General features: G+C 46.9%; 1 protein-coding gene across 1 annotated transcript in view; it reads left to right on the forward strand.

Moving 5' to 3' along the window:
- CLIC6 (chloride intracellular channel 6) overlaps positions 1-24,718 on the forward strand; it is a 50,457-nt gene extending 25,739 nt beyond the window's left edge. Inside the window, exons 2-6 of the mRNA XM_003895521.5 lie at positions 13,378-13,487; positions 14,072-14,197; positions 14,830-14,936; positions 15,494-15,675; positions 22,598-24,718. Of these exons, the coding sequence (XP_003895570.2) occupies positions 13,378-13,487; positions 14,072-14,197; positions 14,830-14,936; positions 15,494-15,675; positions 22,598-22,759 (687 nt within the window). The 3' untranslated portion in view covers positions 22,760-24,718. The remainder of the gene's footprint in view (positions 1-13,377; positions 13,488-14,071; positions 14,198-14,829; positions 14,937-15,493; positions 15,676-22,597) is intronic.
- Positions 24,719-25,304: the final 586 nt, after the last annotated feature.

Consider the following 25,304-nt stretch of genomic DNA (forward strand, 5'->3'; position numbering starts at 1 on the left):
CTACAAGCTCCACCTCCTGGGTTCACGCCATTCTCCTGCCTCAGCCTCCCAAGTAGCTGGGACTATAGGCACCCGGCTAATTTTTCTCTTTTTTTTTTTTTGTATTTTTAGTAGAGACGGCATTTCACCATGTTAGACAGGATAGTCTCAATCTCCTGACCTTGTGATCTGCCTGCCTCAGCCTCCCAAAGTGTTGGGATTATAGGTGTGAGCCACCATGCCTGGCTGGGATCTGTTTGTTTTTTTTTCTGTTTATCTTTTTTCATTTTTGAGACAGGGTCTCGTCTGTTGCCCAGGCTGAAGTGCAGTAGTGCAGCAGTATGATCTCAGCTCACTGCCGCCTTGACCTCCTGGGTTCAAGCAATCCTCCAGTCTCAGCTTCCCAAGAACCTGAGACCACAGGCGCATGCCACCATGCCCAGCTATTTTTTGTGTGTATTTTTTTGTAGAGACAAGGTTTCACCATGTTGCCCAGGCTGAGATCCGGTTGTTTAAAACTGTGTGGCACCTCCGCATTTGCTCTCTTCCTCCTTCTCCAGCCATGTAGGACATGCCTGCTTCCCCTTCACCTTCCGCCATGATTGTAAGTTTCCTGAGGCCTCCCCAGCCATGCTTCCTGTACAGCTGCAGAGTCATGAGCCAATTAAACATCTTTTCTTTATAAATTACCCCATCTCTGGTAGTTCTTTGTAGTAATGTGAGAATGGACGAATACACCTTGGTTGTTAGAGGTTCAGTGCAGGGATTCTCACTTTTTCTCCATGGTACCCATGGCCATCATGCAAGTCTTTGGAAGCTGAGCAGAGTGACTCTATGCAGGAAGTTTCTGAAATAGGCTAAGTACTACCTGCTTCAGGGTATCCTCCCTCTGCATGTTGATTAGTAGTTGACCTGCTGAACTGTCCTGGGGAAAAGTTGAGGATTCCCATGCAGAAATCCAGCTGTATTTGTTTCCTATCATTGCCATAACAAATTACCACAAGCTTGGTGGCTTCGAATAACTCCAAGTTAAGTTGATCAGAAACTTGACATGGGTCTCACTGAACTAAAATCAAGGCACTAGTAGGGCTGCATTTCTTTCTGGAGGCTCTAGGAGATAATCTAGGTCCTCACCTCCCCAGCTTCTAGAGGCTGCCTGTATGTCTTGGCTCATGGCCCCATCCTCCATCTTTACTCCAGCCATATTTCATTGCTCCAACCCTTCTTCCCTAATCAAACCTTTCCTGACCACAGTTGGGAAAGGTTCTCACTTTCAAGGGCTCATGTGATGAGACTGGGTTCACCTAATAATCCAGGATAATCTCCTTATCTCAAAATCCATAACCTTGATATCATTTGCAAAATCATTTTTGCCATGCAAGGTAATGCATTCACAGATGCTGTGAACTAGGACATGGACATCTTTGAGGGGCCATTATTCTTCCTATGCCCCAGAGCTTGTTCTCTCACATTCTGTCATGGTCATTCCAGGCCATGGCCAGAGAGAGTGTGGTCAAGGGTTGACCTATTTGGAAAGTCAGTTTGTGGTTATTTCCTTGGCTGCTTTGGGGATTGCCCTGTTGACCCTAACCAGTGTCTTTTCAGACTCTGAAATGAGAAGAGCAAGTCTGAAAAGTCCCTTTCCAAAGTTAGGAAGTGGCCTTACCTAGTGTGCTATGCTCTCTGGGTGCTTTTATTGAAAGCTATTCATGGCCAAGGCAGAAATTGGTTTTACCTGCCTTAAAAAATTCCAGACCCAAGTTATTTTGGCTAAACAACATGGAATATGCTACCTGGGGCTGTGATGGCCTGGATTAAAGCAGATTCGATGAAATTTGCCAAGGAGATCCATGGACCTGCCTGCCCTGTTGGAAGAAAAGGCGGAATTGTTTGCCCAGGTGCAGGCTTTGCAGGACTCCCTGGTTTCTGCAGGTGGATGTCCGCCCCACCAGGTTGGCCAAGGGCATGAGAATGGAGCATGAGGCCTGTCGTTAATCAGGCAGAAGGACCTTTTGCACTCTAGGTGTTGATGTGGGGGAATGCAACATCAAACCCATTGTCGTCTGGAGTTGTAGCAAAAGTTTCCTACAGAGAAGACAGAATATGTATGCATGACTAGAGACACCCTGATCCCTGGCCTATCTGGCCACCAAAGTTGTCCACCAGGGCTGCCGAATGTTTTCTCTCCAACACCCCAAGCACACAGGACATGCATGTTTTATAACCTCAACCCAGCCCCATTTTCTGTCCTAACCACTGTTCGTACTCTGCGCTTTCCACCTGCTTCTGATATGTGTTCTCTTATCACCATGGATTCCAAACCTTACGGAGCAGAGCGAGCAGAGCTGGGTAAAACAAACAAGCAAACAAACAAGCCAACTCCCATCACTCTGAGGAAGGACCCTGCTGGCCCTGGGGTCCCCTCCATTTGTCCAGGGTGGGAATGAGAGAATGGATCCCAGCTGACTGCCTGGGTTCAAACCCTGCTTTGTGACCTTGGACAAGTTTCTCTACCTCTCTGTGTGTTGGTTTTCTTAAATGGATATAGTAGTAGTACCTACATCTGATAGGGTTGTTGCTGGGATTAAATCTGAGCTGATACCAGTGCTCAGAACCATGAGTAGTACAGAGCACATGCTCCATATGTGTTAGTTGCTATCATTATCATCATGACCATTATTGTTTTGCTCATAATCACGTTTGTAAAAGACAGAACTGGAATCTGCGATCTTCTTATGACCTCAGGTGTATTATTTTGAGAAATGCATGTAATTATGTATCTCCCTTTTAGAATGAGAATTGGGGGCTAAGTTCCAAGGTGACATATATGAATCGATACTGATCTTTTGATCTCTAAATTCCTGGGATGCGGCACCCATTCAGGTACACGGGGCACTTGTTTCTTACCAGCTGTGGATGGGTTGGGGATGCCTGCAGGGTCTCCTGATTGGACTTGGACAGAGAGTCCTGCTTTTCTCTTTAATCCAGGGACAGTACAGGGGATCAAAGAGAAATTGCAGCCTTTGTGGAGAGTGATTTAGAGATTCAGAGATGAGGAGGGCCTGGTGTCTGGCCCATTTGGGTGGTGCCCTGTGGTCTGGAGTGTCCGTCACAATTCTGGGGTAGGTTTGCCACCTGAGCTATACCACTGATTTTAACTGCATCTCTAGTTGAGCTGAGCAGCAGACTTTTCCAAAGGTGGCCAAAGCCAGGAGGGGAAAGGCAGTCCCTGTATTAGCTGGTTCTCCATAGACTTGGGGAGTTTGTTAAACGTGTCTTAAATTCCCATCTCCTCCCTGAACACTGACAGACCTCAGCCCTGTTCATCTGGTCCCCTCCCCTTCCTTTCTCTTCCCAGCAGCTGGTATTTCCCTATCTTGGGTCCCACCTTCTCAGCATTCAAAGTGTTAACCATCAATTCTGATGGATGCAGCTATGCCGGTGTTTTCATTAGCGAGGAGCAAAGGCCTGCTTCTTGGTGATGAAAACATCAACAGTGGTATTTCCCTATCTAAAAATAAGGCTTTTATCTGGGAAGACAGTAATCCCAGCTTGCCCAGGACTTAGGGGGAGATGGTGGGATTTTCAGTTTTAAAATCAGGACACTCCTGGGCAAACCAGGGTGAGTTCATCACGCAGTGATTGTCATTTTGGGTGGGTGGGGAAAGGAGCCCCGGACAGGCAGGCTGAGGAGACATTTGGGGATAGTTGAGGCCAGGAGAACTGCGGGGCCTGCTGAGGCGCTCCTTCAGGAGTAGTGGTTTTACTATCTCTGTAGGAGCTGCCTGTGATAAGGAATCTCATAGGCCTGTTAGGACAGGGTTTTTCTGTCTTTATAGGAGTTGCCTGTGATGAGGAATCTCACAAGCCTGTGAAGACAGGGTTTCACTGTCTCTGTAGGAGTTCACCGTAATGAGGAATCTCACAGGCCCGTGAGGACAGGGTTTCACTGTCTCTGTAGGAGTTCACCGTGATGAGGAATCTCACAGGCCCGTGAGGACAGGGTTTCACTGTCTGTGTAAGAGCTCACTATGATGAGGACTCTCACAGGCCCGTGAGGACAGGGTTTCACTGTCTCTGTAGGAGCTGCCTGTGATGAGGAGTCTCATAGACCTGTGAGGACAGGGTTTCGCTGTCTCTGTAGGAGCTGCCTGTGATGAGGAGTCTCATAGACCTGTGAGGACGGTGGTCATTTGCTCCATGATGTGAGTTTTCATGGGGTACCTTTCGTGGTCCTGGCCCTGTGCTTCCATGGGGAATGGGAAGAAAATTCACATGGGCCAGACCACAAGGAGGCATTAGCACTTGTTCTGTAGGGAGGCTGACACTGTCCTGCTCTGAAGGAATGTAACCAATTGGGTGCTAAAGGAAGGAAGGAAGGAGGGACAGAAGGAAGGAAGGAAAGAGACAAAAGGAATGAAGGAGGAAGGAAAGAAGGAAGGAAGGAAGGAAGGAAGGAAGGAAGGAAGGAAGGAAGGAAGGAAGGAAGGAAGGAAGGAAGGGGAAGGGAAAGGGATGGAAGGAAGAAAGGAAAGGAAAGAAGAAAGGAAAGAGAAAGACAGAAGGGAGGGAGGGAGGAAGGAAGGAAGGAAGGAAAGGAAAGGGGTGGAAGGGAGAAAGAAAGGAGGGAAGAAAGGAAAGAGAAAGAAGGGAGGAAGGAAGAAAAGAGGAAGGAAGGAAGGAAGAGAAAGACAGACGGAAGGCAGGACGGAAGGAAGGAAGGAGAGCAGATTATCCAAGGTTCCTAAGTGTTGGGTCAGGCATTGTTCTAGGCATTGTATGTGTACCATCTCATTTAATTCTTATCCGGCACTAAGAGGTAGGCACTATCATACTTTCATTGTACATAAAGACAGACAGACACTAGAAGGTCAGGTGACTTGCCAGTGGTCACACTGCCTGGGAGCACTGTGATTCCAATTTGCATTTTAATAACATTCCAGCAAAATGACCTAAGGAAAATGGCATCTTATCAGGGTTAACCTTGTCCAGGATACGGGAAAGATCAGAGGGTGAGGAATTCCAGCCAGAGAGACCCCCCAGGCGCCAGGCTCTGAGACCCAGCAAGAGCGGCTCCAAAAGCAGAAACGCTGCGCTGGGCGAGAGACTGATGGTCAGGTAGAGGGTGGGGAAGAGTCCAGTTTCCATCTTGGGCACCAGGAAAGACACTGGGGCCACCGAATGGAGAGAGGAGAGGGAGAGAGTGCACTTTATTCTTTGAAATCTATCTGCATCTTTGGCCAGCTTATTTAGCATCTCTGAAGTTCAGTTTCCTTGTTTATAAAACGGGAGGAATAATAGGATATGTCTTACACGATTTTGAGAGGATTAAATTCAACGACATCCATAAATGATTTAGAACCTTACCTGACGTCAGAGTAGGTAGTCAATGAATGGTAGTGGTGACGTGTTTTTTTGTTTGTTTGTTTTTTTGGTTTTTTGGTTTTTTTTTTTTGAGACGGAGTCTCCCTCTGTCGCCCAGGCTGGAGTGCAGGGGCACAATCTCGGCTCACTGCAAGCTCCGCCTCCCGGGTTCACGCCATTCTCCTGCCTCAGCCTCCTGAGTAGCTGGGACTACAGGTGCCCGCCACTGCGCCCGGCTAATTTTTTGTATTTTTAGTAGAGACAGGGTTTCTCTGTGGTGGTCTCGATCTCCTGACCTTGTGATCCACCCGCCTCGGCCTCCCAAAGTGCTGGGATTACAAGCGTGAGCCACCGCGTCCGGCCAACGTTTTGTTTTGTTTTTGAGACAGGGTCTCCCTCTGACACCCAGGCTGGAGTGCAGTGGGGAAATCTCGGTTCACTGTAGCTTCGACCTCCTGGGCTCAGGCGATTCTCCCACCTCAGCTCCATAAGGAGCTGGGACTACAGGCACATGCCACCATACCTGGCTTTTTTTTTTTTTTTTTTTTTTTTAGTTTTTGGTAGAGACAGGGTTTCACCATGTTACCCAGGCTGCTCTTGAACTCTTGAGCTCAAGCAATCTGTCCACCTCGGCCTCCCCAAAGTGCTGGGATTACAGGTGTGAGCCACCACACCAGGCCTATTATCTGTTTTTAAAGTCACCTTAGAAATTGTTGCTTTTTGAAGGATATTTTCCTTAATTCCTGTTCTGCAACTGAATGGGCTAGTATGTTCCTCCTGCATCTTGTTATTGAAGCGGCATCGTTCATCTGGGGTGATACCTGAGGTTCTTTGCCTCATGCCAAGGAAATCAAGGACACAGACACATGTGAAGTGAGGTTAAGGATGGAGGTTTAGGCCGGGCACAGTGGCTCACACCTGTAATCCCAGCACTTTGGGAGGCTGAGGAGGGCAGATCACGAGGTCAGGAGATTGAGACCATCCTGGCTAACACAGTGAAACTCTGTCTTTACTAAAAATACAGAAAATTAGCCAGCTGTGGTGATGGGCGCCTGTGGTCCCAGCTACTCGGGAGGCTGAGGCAGGAGAATGGCGTGAACCCGGGAGGCGGAGCTTGCAGTGAGCTGAGATTGCACCACTGCACTCCAGCCTGGGCGACACAGTGAGACTATGTCTCCAAAAAAAAAAAAAAAAAAAAATTAAAAAAAGAAAGAAAGGAATGATTTAGAGGCTGCTTTTTATTAAAAGGAAAACATTAGTGAGGACGTCCTTACCTCACTATCTGCCTAAATAATTTCTTTTGAACTCCTGTATCCTTATAACCCTTCTTCACGTGCTTCTGCATTCCCATGGTGTTGAACTTCAAGTTGTGATGGGGAGCGGCTGTGTTCTCCTCCCATTCCATGGAATTCCCTCTCTTTGAGGGGGTGGTAGAAAAAAGTCAGCCACCCACTGCTCAGGCTTTTGTCACCCCAAAAGTCGGAAAAAACCTTAGCCTTTTAACCGCTACAGATGACTGTGGTGTGAGCCTTTTCACCGCTACAGAGGACTGTGGTGTGAGCCTTTTCACCGCTACAGAGGACTGTGGTATCATTTCTGGAAAAGGAAGCAGTTCTCTGGGAGCTTGCCCACTCCGCCACGGGTCAAGGTGTGCTCAACCGTCCAGGTGTGCCCTTCTCTAGACCTTTTACAAGAGGTTTGTCTGGCTCCCAGACACGAATACTGGCCAGGGATTTTTGCCTTTTTGTCTCCTGGCTGAAGATCTGTTTGCTTTGCAATTTAGAAAGGGACTTAAGTTCCTAATTTTCACTTGGAGTAGGTATAGGATGTGTTACTTTAGAAGAAAAAAAAATCAGTGGTTCTTTAAGGACTGTGCAATTTGGCATAAAAATCTCACTAATTGAGGCTTGTTAAAAGGTACCCTGCACTCCATAATTGTTTGCTCTGGTGTGTTCAAGTTTGGGAGAGTAATGATGATGATGTTGATGATGATAATGACAATAATAGCTACCTTTATTGGGTGCCCAGGTATTCCAGTGTATCACACACAGATCTTGCACGATGTAGGTGCATGTATCCCTATTTTTTTTTTAAAAAAGGGAGAAACTGAGGCTCAGGGAGAACAAATGAATCACCTGAAGCCACACAATTAGTAAGTGGGGGGCCGAGGTTCACACGGCTCTCCCTGGCCCCAACGCCAACACCCACTCCCGTCCACCATGTTGCCTTGGAGAAACCTGATGTTGCCTGAAAAGGGAAATTTCAACTCATCAGGCAAATGGAGAGTCTCATTTTTTTTTTTTTTTAATTTACAGAGCTATTCAAAATCAAGAGGTCTCAGTTCAATTTAAATATTGCATTTTAAGTGATAACCATCAGACTGGGAGCTGGGCACAGAAGGCAGCCTGGTGGACTTGCTGTGGGTGACTCAGGCCCTCTCACTTTCTCTCCCACCTCCCCTTCTCCTCCTCCCATAGATATGACTCTCAGTGGGTGATCTCTTAGTAGTGAGAATTTGTGAACTTCTGGAAGGGAAAAAGTGCATGGACTTTGGCCCAGGAAAGAATGAGCAGGGAGGAGCTGTGAGGCACTTTCTATGGGGGACCTGGCCCCAGGCGCATGGGAGCCACTGGATTCAGGCCCCTGTCATTTTGTGAGCATTTCCTGTGCACTAGGAACACCCTGATGATGAAAGATGAGGGGCTGCTGACTCCAGACACCCCCAGAGAAAGGGGCAGAGAGACCCCAGCTCCTCCACCTATTTCCTCATGGAAGCAATAGAAGACCCAATAGGGCTGAATCCTGCCCATGTCCCAAGACCGTCTGCAGGGAATGGGACAATCTCTGGGTCCTGTCTTGATCCAAATGTCAGGCCTCCATGCAGGGGTGTGGGGGTGCAGGCTGGGGGCGTGGCGAGCAGCCAGGGCTCCTGCGTGTCCCTTTCACAAGCACCCACCATTCCACAAGCCAGATGCCGATGGTAATATCCCTCAGGCTCTCCTAGGTTGAGTTTACAACTCACACATTCCACGAGGGGTGTTCATCAATCCCATACGTCAACCCCCAAGCGTCAGTTGTACATGCAGTGAAGTTTCCTGTGCTTCAGGGACTGACACCCAGCCTCCATGGGCAGGACAGGCGCAGGGGAGGTGGGGAGGCCTGGCTGTGTGGCTTGAAGGCCAAGATCTTCCTGCTTGGCCACGAAGTACATGTTTGACTGCCAGTGTTCAAAGTGTGTGAGGCCACTGGGCATCCAGCAAAGGACCGGGAAGGGATTCAGGGAAGTGTGTGGGTGGGACTGGGAGGAGGGAGTCACCTCCCATCTGATCTGCCTTAACTCTTTCTCTCTGGCTTTTCGTCAGTTTGGTTCAGCTGCCAACAGAGAGAGCTTCTGGCCCCTTTGTTCCCCTCTGAGGACGACTCTCTGGCCTCCCACACCTCACTCTGTCTCTGACTCTGGCCTCCTCTGGTCACCTACTGTTTTTATTCAGCCTGAAGTTCCCCTGACATGCTGGAACGGAGCAGCCCATTATCAGTCACTCACTCTCCACATCCTGCGATGGATCCAAATCAGCTGCTTGCTCCCAGATCCCTCCACCAGACACCACATCTTTCTCCCGGTTTTCTGCAGGGACCAGCATCCTTCCTTGCACACAGGATGCTTGTCCTGCCTCCTTGGTTGAAAACCAGTTATCAGAAAATAACCAATTAAAATATTACTGCTTTGTGGCCTCTTTGTTTATCTTCTCTCCACTGCTTCCAAATTGTTTTTCATTATATTTGGGCAGAGTACAGAAAAGTGCTTACTTGATGAAATGTGTTTACCATGTAAACCCACACAGAATTTTCTAGAAAGATGGTAGAATCAAGAAGGTGAGAGGAGGTGGCCTGCTCTGGTGAGAAGGAGAGTGTGGGGTGCCGAGAAGCAGCCAAGAATGTCTTGGGGAGTCATCGCCCCGTCGGGTCTATGCCAGGATACCAGGCGTTTGTTTGGTCCTTGGAAGGCAGCGGCGGGGCAGGGATCTTCTAGTGGAAGGTGGCTGTGTGGGTGGCGCCCTGTACATGTAAGAGGCCATTTGCCTGAACAAAAAGAGGGAATTAAGAAAAAGGCCTTTTATTTAAATTTGGGTGGAGTAAGTATGAAAGGAGCCAACAGGGGAGTCTGTAATTTAGAGAGGGCATATGGTGAGGAGGAACTGGTGACCTTGTGGTGCCATTTGGACCCGCACAACTCAGGCCTTGGTGGGGAGCCCTGGGACAGGGAGGTTCACAAGGTCAGGACCCAGCAGAGTCCCCAGGTTCTCAGATGCTGAGGCTGGTATCCCAGGCCAACAGAATTTCTCAGAATGTGGCATCAGAGGCATTGGAGGCACCATTTCTTTCTTTTGGGAATTACCTTTTGAGAATTACCTTTGTTGAGGAACTCAACAAAGTTGAATTAGAAAGGCAAACATGCAATTCTGGGTTATCCAAGCACCTAAGTCTTTGCTGGAAACAAAAAACACTCTACGTTCTCAATCTGCTTAATTTGATTTGATCAGAAATGTGTATGTACAAAAATTTCCTTCGTAAGCTGAGAATCCTGCTGAGAAATTTTAGCCCAGAGTGCACTTAGCCTGAGAGAATTATCAGCGCTGGGGGAAAAGAAAACTGTGTGTGATAAAATGTCCCAATTATGGCGACAGTGTCAGTTATTCCCTCGGAATGTATGTCTTTATCCCATCATCTTGTCTGGCTAATGAATATGACCAAGGCCATCCTCTCCCATTATTGCTCAATAATGGGCAATGGAGATGGCATATCTTCGCCTTTATTTTTGCTGGCACATCCAGGCACTGAAGCACATTAAAGTAATAAAATTAGGCAGCAAGGCATCCCAGTCACTCCCACCATGTTCCCGTAACCCCCTCATTTACAACAGACTGAGACAGAAAGGAATTTTTTAGAGCAATTTGCGATGAGGCAACACTGGATATGTAAATTCTGTTTCATTGGCAGTAACCGCTGCCGGCTAATTCTAAAATGCCTAACAGCCTTCGGTTCACTAGCCGTGTTGGGTCGGGAAAATTCAGTTTTAAGGCCCCAAAGGGGGAAATGTGTAATTGCAACTTTCTTCCATGTCTTAAGCTGTGGCCAAACAGATATTGTCCCATCCTCTTTCTGGCCAGATGTTCCGTCCCAGTGGCAGATCCGAGAAGGGGCCTGTTAAGAAGTTCAACTTTTTACTGAGTTGGATGACGAAGGCGGTTTTTATTTTTTGAAAAATTTATTGCTCCTACCGGCTTTATTCCCCCTAAAGAAGTGGCTGCCAGGGTTCAGGAAATAGCAAGAATAACAATTTCAAGGGAAATCACTGACTTGAGTTTGAGACCAGAGACTGAGCAGGCGGAGAGCCCCATGCGATATAATCATCCTGCAGATGCCACGGTGAAAAGAGGCCACTGCAAGACGGGCCCATTCCGAGGCAGAGCTTTGTCGAGGGGCACTTGAACAAGATGCCCTTCACTGGAACGGGACACATGCCCTCAGGAGAGATTCGCCACATACACAGTGAGTTATAAGAGGATTCCAAAGGTTAGAGAGATGGGAGAAAAAACTCACACAGTTGCCCTACTTTGCAGAACTTATTTTAGACTTTGCTGTGCTTCGTGTAACTACTATAAAAATAAGAGGTTTACAAGCTACAGAGCAAGTCGGGACTGGCCAAAACATGTGTCCTTGGACTTTCGTTTCCCTGCTCCGCCTTTGCTTGGTTTGACTGTGCTCAAACCTGCACTAGTTAAGAAAGTCCCACGATTTAAGAGGGTTCCCAGGTCATCAGCCACTGGGAGTTTTCTCTAATTCAGCTCTGCACTTCCCCTTGCTCCAGAACAGGGAGTGAGGAGGACATGGGGGTGGCCTTCAACATGGCCATAGGGTGGTGGGACCCCAAGGTGGGGAACAGCCTCAGGTGGATGAGCAGGTGCTTTTCAGGGCCCATCTGCAGGGAGTCGTTGTGACCACTTGGATGTATGTGTCATAACTGTCCACCTTCCACCCTTCAGGCTCCCAGCAACTTCAAGGCCCCTGGGGAGATTCTCAGACCCTCCCCTCTAATAGGCAGAGAGGAAATGAATGCTGGCTTGGGGAGGGGAGAGTTGGAGGGGATGTGACGCACAGGCCCAGAGCTTAGGGACTCTGAATTCAGTAATCTGGGTCTATTGGTGCCCCTTCATATGCAGTAAGGTCGTCTATTAACTCTGTGTTTATGGAGCTGTATTTATCACCTGGAAAGGCCTGCAAGTCTTCTTATCAATGGATCCTCTAATTGGAGGTTCACATCGTTTTGTCTTACACGTTGACAATACTGCTGGTGGCACCAGCCTTATCTCTTGCCCAAGATTGGACTAAGGTTGAACTCACAGCATGGTTTCTGACCACCGGCATTATGTCACTTTGGAGGAACGTGTTAAAAATTCACATTCCTGGGCCCCATGCAGCAGGACCCACTGAATCGAACTCTGTATATCTTTTAAATTAGCATGTTAACATTCTTTTCTTTTGTATTTAGGTAAAACTTATTGCGTTAAGCTGTTTGCGCGTTGCTATAAAGATACGTGAGACTGGGTAATTTATGAAGAAAAGAGGTTCAACTGGCTCAAATTCTGCAGGCTTTATAGGAAGCCTGGTGCTGGCATCTGCTCAGCTTCTGGGGGCAGCCTCACAAAGCTCACAGTCCTGGAGGAAGGCAAAGCGGGAGGAGACACATCACATGGCCAGAGCAGGAGCAAAAGGGAGGGGGAAGTGCCACATGCTTTTAAACAGCTCAGTCTTGCAAGAACTCACTCACTATCAAAACGGCAACAGCAAGGGGATGGTTCTAAGCCGTTCATGAGAAATCCATGCCCCCGACTCAGTCACCTCCTGCCAGGCCCTACCTCCAATACTGGGGATTACAATTCAACATGAGATTGGGGCTGGCACAAATATACAAACCATATCACTTATATTCAGTAAAGCACCCAAATCTTAGGACTTTTATCAATCAAATACACCCACGTAGCCACCATGCAGATCAAGACGTAGAACAACATTGCCACCACCCAGAAGGCTTTTTCCTTCTGTTTTTCCGAGACAATAGTATCTTCCAGGGACATCTGCTGTTCTGACTTCCGCCATCGTAGACAAGTTTGACCTTTACCTAGCCTGAATCATGCAGGACGCTTTTGAGTCTGGTGTCTTTCTCTCAACATTATGTGTGTGAGATGCACTGTTGCTTGTATAATAGCTAATTCTTTTCCATTGTGCTGTAGTATCTCAAGGCATGGATATACTAAACTGATACACATATTCTACTCTTGATAGCATCTGGGTTGTGTCCAGGTTTTAGTATTATACCAAAGCTGCTGAGAATATTTGATCCTTGGAGAGGATGGAGAGATAGAGGGAGGGAAAGGGCGTGTCTTTCTTTTTCACCTTTGGTGATGAAGGGAGTTCCTACTGCTGCTCTTCAGCTCAGAGGCCCAGTGTGGCAGGAAGTGGTGAGGTGGTGGGGAAAAGAAAGAAAATGCTCAGTGCAGTGCATACGTGTACATGTGCATATGTGTGTGTATGCATGTGCACGCATTGTGTGTGTGCGTGTGCGTGCATGTGTGTGTGTGCATGTGTGTGCATGTGTGCATGTGTGCGTGGGCGTGTGCGCATGTGTGTGCACGTGTGTGTGTGTGTGCGTGCATGTGCATCCATGCGTGTGCATGTGTGTGTGTGCATGTGCATGTATGTACGTGTGTGCATCCTTGTGTGTGCGTGTGTGCATGCGTGTGTGCTTGCGTGTGTGTGGGTTGTGTGTGTGCATGTGTGTGTGTGGTGTCCTCTCCCCCATCCCCTACATCCACCGCCAACTCCACGTTGAGGCTGGCAAATGGCCTCAGGAGGATATTCACAGTGTCATGATCATTCACATCAACCTGCAATGATTTTGCATGTGCACGTTGTGGTGTCGGCATGTATAATTGTGAGACTGGCTCAGATAGAAATCTCCTTCTCCACTTGTAGGCTGGTTATGATGGTGAGAGTATCGGAAATTGCCCATTTTCTCAGCGTCTCTTCATGATTCTCTGGCTGAAAGGCGTTATATTTAACGTGACCACAGTGGACCTGAAAAGGTAAGACAAGGCATCTGCCTTACTGAAATAACTGTACCTAGTTCCTTACACACACACACACACACACACACACTTTCTCTCTCTCTCTCTCTCTCTCTCTCTCTCTCTCTCTCTCTGAGACCTAAGGCCCACGGTGCTGCATGGGCACGTCCATCCTCAGTTGGAGTCTGAACTGAAGCCCACGTTTGGGCCAAGCAGAGTCATGACAGGGTCGGCTGGGCTGGAGTCAGGAAGGAGCAGGAGTTGGGGTTGCCGTGAAGAACTTATTCCCCCGGTTGCTGGTCAGCTGTGACTCTCCCAAGCCTGTCTGAGCTGGTGACAGTGGGGAGAATTAACTTTTTCACCTCCGTTTGTTGATGTACCCCTTTGTGCTCCGTATTCACAAAGGGGCACATCAACAAGCCCATCATTTGTTAATGAATGCCTTTACTTTCATCGCCAGCAAGAAATTTTTGTAAACCCACACTCTACTTTGCAGTTCTCAAGAGCTGCTTCTCTTAAACTGGGGAGGACACGGCTAAGCCCTGGAAATGAGTCCAGATTCTCCCAGCGGCCCATAAACACTGCTGTTTCCTCCCACCTAGGAAACCCGCAGACCTGCAGAACCTGGCTCCCGGAACAAACCCTCCTTTTATGACTTTTGATGGTGAAGTCAAGACGGATGTGAATAAGATCGAGGAGTTCTTAGAGGAGAAATTAGCTCCCCCGAGGTAGGCCTCAGAAAACTGGTGTTCGTAACTTGATTGTCACTTTCCCCCACTAGTAGTCAATTCTACAGCTCTGGGCAGTGTGTGTGTGGTTTTCTGCAGCCCACAGAGCTCACTTCCTTCATCATACCCCTGGTGTAACCAGATTACAGTTCGGGGGCCTGGGCTTCATTGTGCTGCACCTGCAGCTTGGCAATCAGGGTTTGATGGCAGGAAGTGGGAGAACATGGGTCCAGGGTGGGTGGTTGGCTGTATCCTAGACACCCTGCTGGAAGCTATGCGGTATGTGTTAGGAAGAAGTATCATGGATTGTTGGACCTCAGGGGAACTAGTTCTAGTCCATCCCCTTCATTTTACTAGGGAGGGACCTGAGACCAGCAAGGTCAGGTGGGTTCTTGTGTCCCAGGACTGGCCACTGCCAGGAATCAACAACAACCACAATCCAAACCTCTCCGTCCAGTGCCATTCTCCTAGATGGTGTGACTTCCCAACTTTCGAGAGGAAAAGGGTCAGGAAAACATTGAAGGAAAGCTTTTCATTTTCATACCCAGAGAAAGCTGTTTTTCTCCATTGTATAGTATTGTCTTAACTAGAACATCGCTTGTCTGTGATCCTCCAATCTTGAACTTTTCAAGGTATCCCAAGCTGGGGACCCAGCACCCTGAGTCTAATTCGGCAGGAAACGACGTGTTCGCCAAATTCTCAGCGTTTATAAAAAACACAAAGAAGGATGCAAATGAGAGTGAGTACCTCCCATCCTCCTGTTTTCTGTTTCAACACGGACTTGAGCCTTAGCACGGCAGCTCATGAGCTCCTGGGGTATTCTCATCTATGTCCCAGTGGGTAGAGAAGTGAGTCTGGAGATACAGAACAAGCTCCTCCAACTTTGAATCTGCACGTGGGCTTCAAGAGATGGAATGCTTCTTTTGAGGCTGGGAACCCAGAAAACGACATTTTTAGGGAAAATAGTCACCACCCAGGTGTTCCAGCCACACCCTGGGAATCATGTTCAATGATGTTTCTGCCAGTCCCCACCTCCCCACAGGCTTTCCATAAATAGTTTTGAATAAATAAATGACTTCTAGAAGTAGCAATATTGTGTAGACAGCAGCAGTGTGATTTTCCAGAGAGGAGTGAGCTCTTTATTCAGATACTCTACATCCACCTCCTGCCTTCCCAGCACCCATTGCTGGTTGGCCACGTCTCAGCGAGGAAGGGAAGCAAACTCCATCATAGCTGGTGAAAAGTGACACACACTTGCAAGACCTCTGTTTGTGATTTCTTGCCTTCCTGTTTTAGTTTATGAAAAGAACCTGCTGAAGGCCCTGAGAAAACTGGATAATTACTTAAATAGCCCTCTGCCTGATGAAATAGATGCCTACAGCACGGAGGATGCCACTGTTTCTGGAAGGAAGTTTCTGGATGGGGACGAGCTGACGCTGGCTGACTGCAACCTCTTACCCAAGCTCCATATTATTAAGGTTCGTCTTCTCTCCTGACACGTGTGCCGAGGACACAAAATGGGCTTTGTTTTGTTTTGTTTTTATTTGTGTTTGGGCCAGACATTTAAACAGTCTGAAATGTGGACACTTGGATTAAAAACACTAGTTCTGTTCAGGACAGCCGAGCCCCAGCTTTCGTACACACAGAAGATGGGCTTCGGGTGTTCTCGGGAAGTGCCTGGGAATGTGGCCCCACCTTCTGCTTCTCTGTCAGCCTGACTCACGCAGCCTAAAGAGAGGTTATGTGAAAGCAGCCTGAGGAATTTCATAGATTCTACCTGGCATTAGCAATTGAGAATTAGAGATGAGGCATGTGGAATCTGGGGCTGTTAAAATGTGAACTCGGTCAACTGTTGGTGACTGTAGGGCTCTACACGGCCCTTTCTAGGCATGACAGAGGAGTGTCCTGTTAGCTCTTAACAGTGACCCTTGGCCAGGTGCAGTGGCCTATAATCCCAATGATTTGGGAGGCTGAGGTGGAAGGATCGCTAGAGGCCAGGAGTTCAAGACCAGCCTGGGCAACATAGCGAGACCCCCATCTATACAAAAAATAATTTTAAAAAAATTAGCCGGGCATGGTGGCATGTACCTGTAGTCCCAGCTACATGGGAGGCTGAGACTGGAGGATCACTTGAGCCCAGGAACTTGAGGCTGCAGTGAGTTAAGGAGGTGGCATTGCACTCTGGACTGGGTGACAGAGTGAGACCCCATCTCTAAAAACAATTAGGTTATTAATTATTTATTTGAAAAAAAAATGGACCTTCAACATCCAGGGAGCAGCTGGCAGCTTTTGGCTGAGTCTCTGCCATATTTGGTGCCCTGCCTTCACATATAGTAGCTGAACATGATTTAAGAGCCATGAGTCATGTATTACTAGGGCTCAAAGACCTCCCAGACCAGTGGTTCTCCAACGTTAGTAGGCATACAAACTGTCTGGGGAGCTTTTTAGAAATGTGAGTCCCCAGACCGGGCGTGGCAGCTCACGCCTGTAATCCCAGCACTTTGGGAGGCCAAGGTGGGCAGATCACGAGGTCAGGAGATCGAGACCATCTTGGCTAACACGGTGAAACCCCGTCTCTACTAAAAATACAAAAAATTAGCCGGGTGTGGTGGTGGGCGCCTGTACTCCCAGCTACCTGGGGGGCTGAGGCAGGAGAATTGCTGGAACCTGGGAGACAGACGTTGTGGTGAGCTGAGATCGCGCCACTGAACTCCAGCCTGGGCGACAGAGCAAGACTCCATCTCAAAACACACACACACCCACACACACACACACACGAAATGTAAGTCTCCGATCCACTGCTTCCAAGAGTGACCCCTGGAGCTCCAAGCAGATATCCCCACACTTGGACTCCCTAGCTGTTGGTGTTTCTCAGCAAAGCAGCCCTCCCAGCCGCTCTATCACTTACAGAAGTCGAATGTGATTGTTATGATGAGATTGCTATGTCCTTGGCCCTTAGCAGCTCCAGATACCTCAGGAGGAAGCCCATGCCTGGCTCTGGGGCATTTTAATGATTAAAATCCTGCCAGGGCCGGAGCCAGGTGGTTGGTATAAGGGTAGGGGAGATGGAAGAAACACTGGGAAAAATAAGTCACGGACTGCGTGTTCTAATAACCCATTTAGTTAGCATTTAGAAATTGTAAGTTAGCGGCCAGGCGCAGTGGCTCATGCCTGTAATCCCAGCACTTTAGGAGGCCAAGATGGGCAGATCACTTGAGGCCAGGAGTTTGAGACCAGTCTGGCCAACATGACGAAACCTCATCTCTACAAAACATTAAAAAATTAGCCAGGTGTGGTGGTGTGCACCTGTAGTCCCATGCATTCGGGAGGCTGAGGCACGAGAGTCACTTGAACCCAGGAGGCAGAGGTTGCAGTGAGCACTCACTCCAGTCTGGGCAACAGAGCAAGATTGTGTCAAAAAATATATAAATAGATAAATAAGTTACAGGTTAACTTCATACAGTCTATGGTGCTGAGGCTCCCGTGGGCACTGGCCACCCTTGGTGACTCTGCTCCATTCTTTTGCCTTTGTCTTCCTGCATTTCTTCTTTCTATCCTCTTCTCTCAGTCCTGGCCCTGTTGCTCCCTTTTTCTCCCTTCCTTTTTGTGCTTGAGGTTACTGACTTGAAATGCAGGCCTTCAGGAGGTTGCCGATCCCTTGGGCAGATGTCTTTTCAATAGCCTTGCCAGTCCAAGGATATCCAAAATTTAATGAAAGCATCTCCACCCCTCAAAACCTGCTAAATTTGGGAGCTGCCTTCAACAGGATATTTATGTAGTTGTGTTTTGACTAAGTCCCTTCTGGTCAATGCTTTTTAGTCCCTACTGTGACCAGCATAGCATTGCAGAAATACATGAACGTTGAGGAAGAGGGGGAGAAATATCCCAGCCACAGAGCATTCGTGGCCCCTTGTGTAGCTCCCATGAGAAAAGAGGATTTTAAATTTCAGTAGAAAGGGTAAGCTTTACAGTGAGATCGCAGTTCACGGCTCCACTATAAGACCCAGCAGCAAAATCTACAAAGCCATTTAGCACTCAACACCCAATAGCTTAATGATCTTGCAGGATGGAGTACTTCTGCAAGGAAATGAGAATCAATCTAAGGGAATTATGGTAAAAGATGAGAGTGTGAAGGGATTTATAATTTATTCCCCTGCCAGAAACCCAGCAGAAACAATATAAAAATAGGGTATTAGTGTCATCTTTTGTAAAACTACCAAGGGATGACAGATCACCGACTTAAAGAGTGGGAAGCTTCTTTCAGTGGGAGGAGCCACAGAACCATTACGTGTTTCTCCATATCATTAGCAAAGTTCAGATTTCTCAAAAGGTAAAGGACACAGTCCTGAAATCCCCAACTCAAACTTCTTTGCTTGAGGACTAGAGCATGAGGTGGGCCAGGAGGGAGGCAGGGACCTTCCCAGTAGAGACTATTGTTGAGCTGAGAGCTCTAGGGAGGCAGAATTGAAGGAGGAACCATACAGAGGCACCATCTTTCTAGGCTGTGACCCAGCCCCCAATCCACAGGAATAGTCTGGAGGGGAAGTAAAGTGGGAGGAAAGGAGGGAAGTGTCATTTTGCATTGTGACTGCTGAGCAGAGAAAATAAATTAAGTCAAGAGAGAGATTACGAATTGCCCAAGCTTCGTTTTTAGCCACAGTGGCCTTCTGCCTAATCTGTGAGCCTCAGAGTGGAGGATGCCCTAACCCTAACCCTAACCCCAACTCTAATGTGTCTCTCTGGGGCAGAGCAGTGGTTGGTGAGAAGGTGCTTGGGAGCAAATATTCCAACTGGCTGGCCACCTGCCCTGTCTCACTCCCTTTGCCCTCCCCACTGCTTTTAAACAAATGATAGGTCCAGTAGATCTGCCTCATTCAAAGATGGCCAATACCAGTGAGAATGCCAGTGAGACCTTGGTGTAGACAGAGTTGATTGAAAAGGAGGGGGTTGGAGGGAGGAACGATAAAGACAAGAAACAAAAACAGAAAAAAGGCAGATGGGAAATACATATATGATCAAGAACTGCTCCTCCAGCACATCAAAGAACATTTCATACAGAAACTTTTCTACAGCCTCAAAGAAATGAAAGAGAATATGGGCTTTTTGAGAAAAAACTCGAAGACAAGACACAAGATGTTGAAAAATACACTATCACAAAGGGGATGGCAATCAGGCTGGCAGAGATCAAGAAGAAAAGTAAAGACAAATAAAAGAACTGCAGAAATAAAAGTCCCGTTAGAAGTAGTAAGACGCAGACAAAGACATTGCTGAAATTGATTTCCTCTGACATTCGCACACATCTTGTAGAGTTGGTTGTGGTATGTGGTGTGTGTTTGTAGCCTTGCTGTCAGTGATTTGGAAGACAAGCCTGAGAAAATCATCCAAAATCAAATGGGGAAGAACAAAAAAGGTGATTAGAGAGATCCCAGGTATACACCAGGGACAAGAGAACAGAAAAGGAAAAGGAAAAAAAAAAGGGAGTGTTCAAGGAGGAAATGACTTGCTCTAAAGGATGACCTGAATCTTTAGTTTAAATGACATGCCATGTTAAACATAGCCCCAGAAAGATCAACACACTGAGACATACTCGATACATTACTGAGCTTTGAGAATAAAAAATAACCCTTTTTGGCACCTAAACAACAATAATACTGTAATAACAATAACAGTAATAATAATAAAAAGAATGAAATTGAGTAAAGCCACTGAAATAGGGAAGAAATTCGGACTGGCCCCAGATGTCTTCATGAACCCATTACAAATCAGAAAATTGTGGTTTAACATCTACAGAGAATTAAGGAAAAGGATGTGTGAGGTAAGAATTTTATATCTAGGCAATTATCGTTTTTACCTAGACCTCTGGTCTCTTTTTTAAAAAGCATAAAATTGCTCTATGATGACATAATAAAATCATAATCAAAGTAAGAATCCAGAAACAGAGAAGGTATGTGAAGTGAAAGAACAGGCACTAAACAGAGAACCCCTTTAAATCTGAAACTAGTTCTAAGACCAAACAGCAGTGGGAATTATAGGGACAGAACAGAGTCAGAATATAATAAACTATGTTGTTACCACCATTGGAAGGAGGATAAGGGAGAAGAAATGGAAAGAATCATAGATACATAAACTCCCTCATCTGTCATCACCACGAGTTAACAGGCAGCATCTAAAATGAAGGCCGGGTGCAGTGGCTCACACCTGTAATCCCAGCACTTTGGGAGGCTGAGGCGGGTGGATCACTTGAGGCCAGGAGTTCAAGACCAGCCTGGACAAAGTAGTGAAACCCCGTCTCTACTAAAAAGACAAAAATTAGCTGGGTATGGTGGTGCATGCCTGCAATCCCAGCTACTCGGGAGGCTGAGGCAGGAGAATCGCTTGAATCTGGGAGGCGGAGGTTGCAGTGAGCTGAGATCCTCCACTGTACTCCAGCCTGGGTGACAGAGTGAGACTGTCTCAAAAAAACAGAAAACAAAACAAACTTGATAAATCAAGAAATACAGAATTCCTATATATTTAAAGTCATATAGGAAACCACTGGAGAGTTAACATGATCATAAACCTTTTAAATGACCAGAAAGGGGGACACACACATGCATACAGAAGAAAGACAGAAAACCAAGTTCAGTGACACATTCAGAGGCATGGCCTTAAACGATGTACACAGGAAAGTTAAAACAAAAATATGGGCAAAGAAAAACCAGGTACATACAAACAAAAGAAAAGCGGACTTCTTAACATGAGTATCAAGAAGTTGGCATTCAAGGAAGAGGTGTCAAACAATTTAGGAGGCTCTTGAAAATTATATGGTCCTTCTTTGCTGTCACATTGCATCAATGATTGCTGTCCTCCCAAGTCTGCGCAGTAAGTCCCGAAGATCTTCTCGTTAATCCCACACCTGCATCATGCAGACATCCGGGGAACCAGTGGGATGGGAGGCAGCGAAGCCGAACTGGCCTTTGTGGCTCCGGGTGTCTACTTCAAGCTGAATCGTGCCCTCCTCCCAATTCCTGTGTTGATATCCCAACCCCCAGTAGCTCAGAATGTGACCTTATTTAAAAACAGGGTCTTCACAGATGTAATTAGTTAAAATAAAGTCATACTGAAGTGAGATGGACCTAATCCAGGATGGCCAGTCTCCCTGCAAACCGGGGAAATTTGGAAACACAGACACAGGGAGAAGGCCGTGTGAAGATGGAGTTATGCTTGCACAGCCAAGGCACTGCCAGAAGTGGAGAGAGATCCTTCCCTCCGGCCGGGCGCGGTGGCTCACGCCTGTAATCCCAGCACTTTGGGAGGCCGAGGCGGGCGGATCACAAGGTCAGGAGATCGAGACCATCCTGGCTAACACGGTGAAACCCCGTCTCTACTAAAAAATAGAAAAAATTAGCCGGGCGCGGTGGTGGGCGCCTGTAGTCCCAGCTACTCGGGAGGCTGAGGCAGGAGAATGGCGTGAACCCGGGAGGCGGAGCTTGCAGTGAGCGGAGATTGCGCCACTGCACTCCAGCCTGGGCGACAGAGCGAGACTCCGTCTCAAAAAAAAAAAAAAAAAAAAGAGATCCTTCCCTCCTGCCTTCAGAGGATGGTGGCCCTGCTGATACCCTCATCTTGGACTTCTGGCCCCCAGAACTAGGAGTCAGTAAACTTCTGTTGTTCTAAGCCTCCCAGCATGTGTTGCTTTATTATGGCAACCCTAGCAAACTGGCACAGTCCCCAGTGTCCTGCACATCTTTCTGACTAATTCCCCAGCTGTACCCCTCTTGCTAGAGGAAGCGTCTCACGCCGCTGTGGTTCTCGTGATGCTGTTTCTCGACTGCTTTTTCCTTACACCCACCGTCCCCATGAGGGTATGGATTTGCAACTGCTTTGTTCATGAATCTATCCTCCGCACAGGTGGGCCCTGCAATCAGACGATGCTCTTAGTGGCAGCATGATGGCATTCAGGAGGAATAAAATGCACAGATGTTTGGGACTGCAGGAAGTGAGGTTCAGCAAGTAGGAAGAGAGGGCACCATTTAAATGGCAGATCCGACATGCATCTTTATTCACAAAGCACCTAATAACACAGTAGCACAACATATGGAAAGAATAACAGGCAACACAGGGAGAAATCCACCAGAGTCCAAAGCATACTCATGCCAGCGGATCCCAAGGCCCAGCTGTGACAAACTGGTGGGGACTATGTGCAGCCACTGTAGTGAGTCCAGGACCTTTAGAGCCCTCCCCACACCCAAGATGGCCCTATGCAAGTCAAAAGGCCGTGGTGGGTAGCCCGGATGACTATAGGATGACATGGGAAGCTGGGAAAGAATGTATTACATGCCTCGAAAGAATGGACTGTCTGACTTGGGAGCCTACCTTAGTAAGTTTCCCCTTTACTGATGATTTTCTCTTCATTTTCAGATTGTGGCCAAGAAGTACAGAGATTTTGAATTTCCTTCTGAAATGACTGGCATCTGGAGATACTTGAATAATGCTTATGCTAGAGATGAGTTCACAAATACATGTCCAGCTGATCAAGAGATTGAACACGCATATTCAGATGTTGCAAAAAGAATGAAATGAAGCTGGGCTGTTTTCTGTCTTATTTTTCAGTTGAGTGAGTGAGGATATGAAAAGAGTGTGTTCTATGCATTTCCCCCAAATAAGTCCTTCACAAAATAACACCTGTAGTGGGATCCACTCAACCCCAAATGATACACGGCCTTGTAATTTGTCAACTCACTCATGTATCTGAATATACCAGTATCTGTTGCTAGACACACCAATTGTTCCGTTTATGTTAATTTATATCTGTGACATTCACTGACATTGGAATCTATGATATTTAGAGCACGTGTTTTTCATTTTAAATTTGAAAACAAATTAGGTTTGGGTTCAATTCCTTCAATTTTTAAAAAAACTGGTCTGTCTCTGAGAGTTTTTAAAATCATTGAGAGCCTGTTTTTCTTCTCTAAAACATTAGCTACATTTTTTTTTCAAAATGAAAATACTGCTTTGTAATTACAAACTGAGACACACCTGTCTTGATATTTTAAAGCAATGTCAGAGGGTGTAAAGAAGGACATTTTAAAAATCACCTACAATATTACTCCACTTAATTACTGAAAACTTACTGGAGAACATCTTCCAAATCTTCAGTATCTTGCTCTCTCTCTCTCTCTGACACACACACACACACACACACAATTTCATTCGTATATGGTAATTGCATTATTTTATTTTAAAGCACTGGTGAGGGGACCTCTTGGTAATACCTGGATGATCATACACAGAGGACTTACACCATACAAAAAGATTGGGCACTGCAGTATCAGAGAAGATGCTTGAGGTTAGATTTTAAGGAGTGGGGAATTGTGGAGCCCACAGATGTGCATGCAAGGACCAGCAGGAACCGGAAGCCCTGGGTCACCCCCACTCTGCCTCATTTCTGCTTCCAGGATGCCACTGCCTCTGCTTCGAGGAAAGGCAAGGAGGAGGGTGCTTATCGGTGCCTCTGGTTCCAGCTTCCTGTCCTTGCTCCCTCCCCTCTCTTGGAGACTGTGCCTTCAGCAGGACTCTTAATATCTGCTGCAACTTGGAGAACCCTCCTGCCCTGAAACGTGAACCAAGCACACCTTGGTTCCTTCTCCTGGCGGCTCTCTCTGAGACCCAAGGCTGCAGTCCTTCAGTGCTGGTGGTATCGTGTGGGGCTAGCACGGTCACTGATGTTTTTCTGCCCTTCATTGTCTCATCTAGACATCAAGCAGGGAAAATCCAGGGAGATCAAATTCATGGTGACAAGTCCTGGGCAGTTCTGGTAAATGGTCCGGTTAGGGAGGAAGTAGAAACTATTGACTCAAAAGAGTTTCTGGCTGATTTGTGGCTTTGCCTCCACCGTCCCTAACCAACCTCTCATCACAGCTTTGTGTGTGGGCCGAGTGCCGGCCTTAACCCCAGGCGTGGAAGAGAAAATGTGAGGTTGTTTAGATACTCATCAGGACCTCACAGGAGCTGAGCCTTATCGGCCAGAATGTGTTCCTCGGACATTCGCACACATCTTACTGAAAACCCTCCTGGTAGAGTTAGTTGTGGTATGTGTTTGATGCTATAAAGCTCATTTTTAATGTGCACACCTGCTCTAGGGGCAATTTATTTGAAAGAGAGTAAGCTGCATTAACAGAAACTATCCTGGGATTAAGTGAAAAATGTCTAGCAAAAGAAACAAAGTCTTTAATAGAGAGTGGGCTCTTTCTCTCCCCGCTTATGACTGCTGCAGTTTTACCCCAGCAGTCGGCCATCTTTGTCAACCATACGTTTTTTGGAGGTTGTGTCTAGCATGTGTCACCCTTGTCTATGTTGTTTCACATCTGGTTAGGGGGCAGATTTTAAAATGTAGTTTTGTAATGTTACATTTAAGCATGATGAATTATTAGACTACCAGATGTTACTAGTGCTAACTTTGTATTCTTAGACATTAAAATGATTGACATAAACTCTTTGTGCCTTGAAAAGGAAACAAATTATAAAAATGTTTAAATGGAACCAATTTCTTTAATATTTTTTTTTTTTTTTTTTTTGGTTGCATTCCCCATTCCCCATTTAGGTTTCAAGAAATAAAATGAATGGTATGGGCTTCTTTTAAAACGGTGAGGACAGGCCCAGCATAGTGGCTCATGTCTGTAATCCCAGCACTTTGGGAGGCCAAGACAGGCAGGTCACCTGAGGTCAGGAGTTCAAGACCAGCCTGGCCAACATGGTGAAATCCCATCTCTACTAAAAACACAAAAATTAGTTGGGCATGGTGGTGGACGCCTGTAGTCCTAGCTACTAGGGAGGCTGAGGTGGGAGGATCACTCTAGCCTGGGAGGTGGAGGTTGCAGTGAGCTGAGATCATGTCACTGTACTCTAGCTTGGGCAACAGAGCGAGACCCTGTCTTAAAATAAAATAAAATAAAATAAAATAAAATAAAATAGTGAGAGCAAGTTTGAACCTGAGATTATGGGCATTTGAATTAGAGATAATCCATATTTCAGTTGTGAATCACAAAGGCATTTTAAAGGAGCCTTAAAGAGGCCTGCAAAGACACCCGTGAACAGTCCTTGTCCAAGTGACTGGCATAGACAGCCT

The sequence above is a fragment of the Papio anubis genome, chromosome 4, assembly GCF_008728515.1.
Source record: "Papio anubis isolate 15944 chromosome 4, Panubis1.0, whole genome shotgun sequence".
Classification (NCBI taxonomy): domain Eukaryota; kingdom Metazoa; phylum Chordata; class Mammalia; order Primates; family Cercopithecidae; genus Papio; species Papio anubis.